Source organism: Psammomys obesus, unplaced genomic scaffold, assembly GCF_907164565.1.
Source record: "Psammomys obesus unplaced genomic scaffold, mPsaObe1.curated_primary_1811, whole genome shotgun sequence".
NCBI lineage: Eukaryota > Metazoa > Chordata > Mammalia > Rodentia > Muridae > Psammomys > Psammomys obesus.
Window position 1 is genome coordinate 18,457,306 of NW_026591598.1, and position 4,524 is coordinate 18,461,829.

At 54.8% G+C, this 4,524-nt stretch overlaps 1 protein-coding gene across 1 annotated transcript in view; it reads right to left on the reverse strand.

Annotated features, from left to right (window-relative positions):
• Nucleotides 1-751: 751 nt before the first annotated feature.
• Padi1 (peptidyl arginine deiminase 1) overlaps nucleotides 752-4,524 on the reverse strand; it is a 30,616-nt gene continuing 26,843 nt past the window's right edge. The window contains exons 15-16 of the mRNA XM_055611263.1: nucleotides 3,998-4,123; nucleotides 752-1,590 (exon numbers count right to left, since the gene is read on the reverse strand). Coding sequence (XP_055467238.1) covers nucleotides 1,357-1,590; nucleotides 3,998-4,123 — 360 coding nt within the window. The 3' untranslated portion in view covers nucleotides 752-1,356. The remainder of the gene's footprint in view (nucleotides 1,591-3,997; nucleotides 4,124-4,524) is intronic.

The following is a 4,524-nucleotide window of genomic DNA, read 5'->3' on the forward strand; positions in this document are numbered from 1 at the left end:
TGCTTTTTCTCCTTCTCCATGGCTGAGCCTCGGCTGGATCATGACCATAGAGGAAGGTGTTGCTGTCCTAACAGTTCCACAGAAGCCTTTGCTCACTGAGTGTCCAGTGGCTACAAAGTGACAATAGCTGCCTCAAGTCTGGGGTCACAGCTCGCCAGAAGTTACTAAAAAGTACACAGGCAGAATCCAGCGGCCTGTGGCGGCTCCTTGATCAGAGGAGGAAGACAGCAGGCCTCTGCCAGCCATGCCCTGCAGCCAGGTCTGCCTGCCTGCTTGCCTCCACATGCCTCTGTGACCTCACCCACTGCCTATGAGCCTCCAGGGCAGCTGTCTGTCCAACCGTGGGAGGGGGACACAGGCCTGCCATGGGGTTTACTGGGGCAGTGCAAGTGTTGGGCAGGGTCCCAGGCTGGGCAGGAGTGTGGGCCCGCCTCTCCCACTGCCTGCAGCAGGTTAGGGAGTAATTGGAGACTATTAGAGGAAATTAAACCCCACCTCCAGATGTAACTTAATGGCCTGCCCCACCCTCTCCTAACACCTGGGGCCCCACCCCCTTCACATCTGGACCAGCAGCCTTCAGGTTCAGGGGCCCCAAATGTCCAGCTAGGAGTCTCAGGCTTCCGGGTCTCTCACCCCCAAGATGGGCAACCTCTTTGCCTTCCTGGTTCGACTTTCCTACCCACCCCTCCCCACTCCCACCCCCACCCCCACTTGCAGACTTCCAAGGGCCTCCCTATGCCTCTCAGGGGATTCCAACAGGAAGCACCAGGTCTTATAATTAAAGGCTCCCCGGACAAATAACAAGCGTCCTGCAGAGGACCTCTCGGATGGAGTTGGCCATTAGAGGGGCTTTTGTGCCTGCTCCCGTTCAAGGACTGAGCTTTCCTGTCCTTACTTGCCTACCTAGAGCTGATGGGGCCAGAGGGTCATGGCCTGAGGTCCATTAGGGAAAAGGACATCCCAAATCTTCCTTTTCATGTCACAAAATCCAGGAGTCATATGGAACCATGGTGCCCTCACCCCAGGGTCCAGGCATGGTGGGCATTTCTCAAACAGCTCTAAAGCCATTTTTTCACAGGCTCCAGCGAGGTGTCCAAAGAGAGGGAAGCAACTCAAAGTGAGTCGAGCCTGTGGGGGCCATGCTGTGAACAGTCTCAGCTGCCAAACTTGACCCTCTGGGGGCCGTGGCTGGGAAAGGGAGAGGGAAGAGTGATGCAGAAGGATGGTGTCCTCCTGGAGCTCAGCTGACCACAATAGCCAGCCAGCTTTCAGGCCCCAGGAGGCTGGAGGCTGGTCCGTGTCCCTTGCCCTTGGGACTCCCATCAACAGGGCAGCAAGGGTGGTGGCCCAGCAGGCTCAGGGAACCGAGTTCCACCACCTAAAGGTAAAAGGTTTTCTTCGAACGTTAGTGCCGCAGTGAATTTCCCCCAGCAGCTGGTGGTAAAACAGGAAGTCGTCAATAAAGATACAGTGCAGGCCCAGTGGTTCCAAAAGGGAGCGAACCTTCTCCTCCAAACAGCAGCGGCCATTGATGAGAGGGCCAAAGGGCTTCGGGATGCCCAGGTACTTGCCTAGGACCACCATGTTGACCTGAGAGACAGAGAGAGAGAGAGAGAGAGGATGAAAAGGCCTGCTGGCTGTGAATGCACCATTCCCCTGGCTTCCTTCTGTCCTTCTGGGCTTTGGCTCTGCTGATCCATCCTCACCAGAACCAGGGATTGGTCAGGAACTGGCATCTAAAATGGGGGTGGGGTATGTGCCCATCATAATTTGGGAGTTGTAAACAGGAAGATGGTGATTTTAATCAGGGCCAGCCTGGGCTACATAAACAAAACATATACATATCTTAAAAAAAATGTTAAAGGTGGGGAGGGTGGGCTGGGGTTGTAGCTCAGTGGTGGAGCGGTTCCTTGGTTCCTCATAACTGGTGAACGCTGTACCAATGGCAGTCATCCCCTCTCTTACACCTCTCTCTCTCTCTCTCTCTCTCTGGTTTTTCAAGACAGAGGTTCTCTGTGCAGCCTTGATTGTCCTGGAACTCAGTCTTTAGACCAGGTTGGCCTTGAACTCACAGAGAACTGCGGGCCTCTGCCTTCTGAGTGCTGGGGTTAAAGGGGTGGGCTACCACCCGCCCAGCTTCTTCACCTCTCAGACAGTTGTCATATTGTAACACGTTTGTTACCTTCAGAGTTTAAATGTGCAGAACTAAATGTCCTCACTGTTAAGTCTCAAACCCAAGACAGATGGCTAACTGAGGTGCCTATTTACCGTATCAAAGTGGACTTGGCCATCAGGTTCTCCCAGCATCCTCCAGGCCCTACCTCTTACAGGATCCTTCTGACTGGCACACCCTTGTCCCCTATCCTGAACTCTCCAGCCTAGGGCCTAGGCTACCCTTCCCTATATAATCCAGCCATTTTGGTTACCCAGCTCCTTTTAAAAAAATCTACCCTTTACTTTCCTCTCCCCCTCTCCTCAGAGAGCCCAGCTCAGGGTCATGAACTCTGGGATGTTCCTGCCCCTTGCTATGCTCTCCCTCCCACATATCTACAATAAACTTTCTTTTCCACCATACCTCGGAGCAGTCATGTCCTTCCTTTTTATTTCTTTTTTATCTATCTCATTACCCGGCTTGCTCAGCTGCTCCTAGCAGTCCTGTTAGTCCTCAGCACTTACTGAGAATCTGTGCATGCCATAAACGTTGTCCCTACGCCTCATAGCGGACCCCCCTCAGGCTGTGGTTCAGACGGGGTAACTAACATTAAGGGAAGTCACAAAGGTTTGTTGCCCACTAGATGCGCTGGAATGTGCATGTGTGGGAGGTGGGGAATGCAGGGGGTCAAAGGGCAGGGAAAGAAATAAGCCACGTTTATTGCCATGGGCAGGCCTCCCCTCTAGGAGTCAAGAGTCACAGCCCAAGGTCATGGGCTTTAACCTTAGTCATGCTCCTCCTGCGACAGGAACTAAAGTCCAGGGATCAGTCCCTCAGTGTCCAGATGTGAGCAGCTATTAGCCTCATGGGGCTGTGTAGGTTAAAACCACTTCCTGTCTCTAGGTGTTCTCTGCAGGCCACACGTGGCACACCATGTCGTCCCAATGGCTTAGAGAATGCCATGTTATGCTGCAGACTGCCAGGGTGCTTTCCCAGCAGGGAAAGCCGTAGCAGAAGGCAGAGCTTCAAGCAGCGCTGTTCAGGAGGGAGGCTTTTACTCCCTGGCTCTATCAGTTGTTAGAGGGAGCCAGAGACGCGGTGAAACACCCTGCTGTGCCCAGCAGCCAGAGGATCATGGGAAAAGCTCCCATTTCTGGGGAATGGTACCCTGCCAGCCTGGAGGCTGGACCTCAGGGACAGCCAGGAACTTGGGCACCCCCCACTCCAGCCTGCACATCCTCTCCCTACCTCAGTTCTACTCTTGTCCCGGGAGAAGCACCCAAGCTAAAGGTACTTCCCACCTCAGAGCACACGTGTCCCTGAGGGCCTCACCCCATATCCTTTGCTGGCAGGAAATGGGCTGGTGAGACGGCTACCTCGGTAGCATCACTCAGGACTCTCCCAACTGTGGGTGTGGGCTGTTGGCCTTATCTGGGTGTCAGTTGCCTAGTGGCTACTGTTTGTTCTCCCTGCAAGGAAGCGCCTACAGAGAAGCCCCTTGTAGGAGCCTCAACTGAATTCTAGAGTGAGCCTTCAGACTGAAGGCAAAAACATCCATGTCTGGGATCACAGACGTACATGCAGGCAAACACCAACGCACACAAAATACATAAGTACGCAGGTAAATAAATCCTTTTGGAAAATGAAAGCCCCTTGGGGGTGGGGCCGGCCTCCCCACTGTGGGGTGCCTAGCAGCCCTCCTGGCTGCTGCCCACCAGGTGCCAGAGGCACCAGGTCACTGTGGCTGCCAGAGGCACCCCAGGGCGTGCACCTGCCCCACAGAGGAACTGCTGACCCAGCTGTCCCCGGGCAGCCCCGTGTCCCCCGTCCGCCTCGGACTCTCACCATGTCGGGGAAGAAGGCTTCGGCATAGGCTCCCTTCAGGAAGAAGAGCTGTGGGATGTCCACGATGTCGCTCTCCGCCAGGCCCAGCTCCCGCTTCAGCACTGCCCGGTTCCAGTCAATGCATTCCTGGGCAGGAGGGATGCCGCGCGCGCGCGCGCGCGCGCCCCAGGACAGAAGAGTCTAAGTGCCTTGTGCTTGCCCGCAGCCCTGAGCACCTGTGGGTGCCCCGGGCCCCTCAAAGGTTTTTCGAGAAAGAACTCAGAGCTACCCGAAGTGGGGAAACCGAGGCTCAAGATGGTTGCGAGCTGCCATGTGGGTGCTGGGAATTGAACCTGGGTCCTCTGGAGGAGCAGCCAGTGCTCTTAACTGCTGACTCCACTCTTCAGCCCTTGGTTGCATTTTTTTTTTAATTTAATGTATAAGTGCCTTATCAGCATATACACCTGCATGCTAGAAGAGGGCACCAGATCTCACTATAGATGGTTGTGAGCCACCATGTGGTTGCTGGGAATTAAATTCAGGACCTC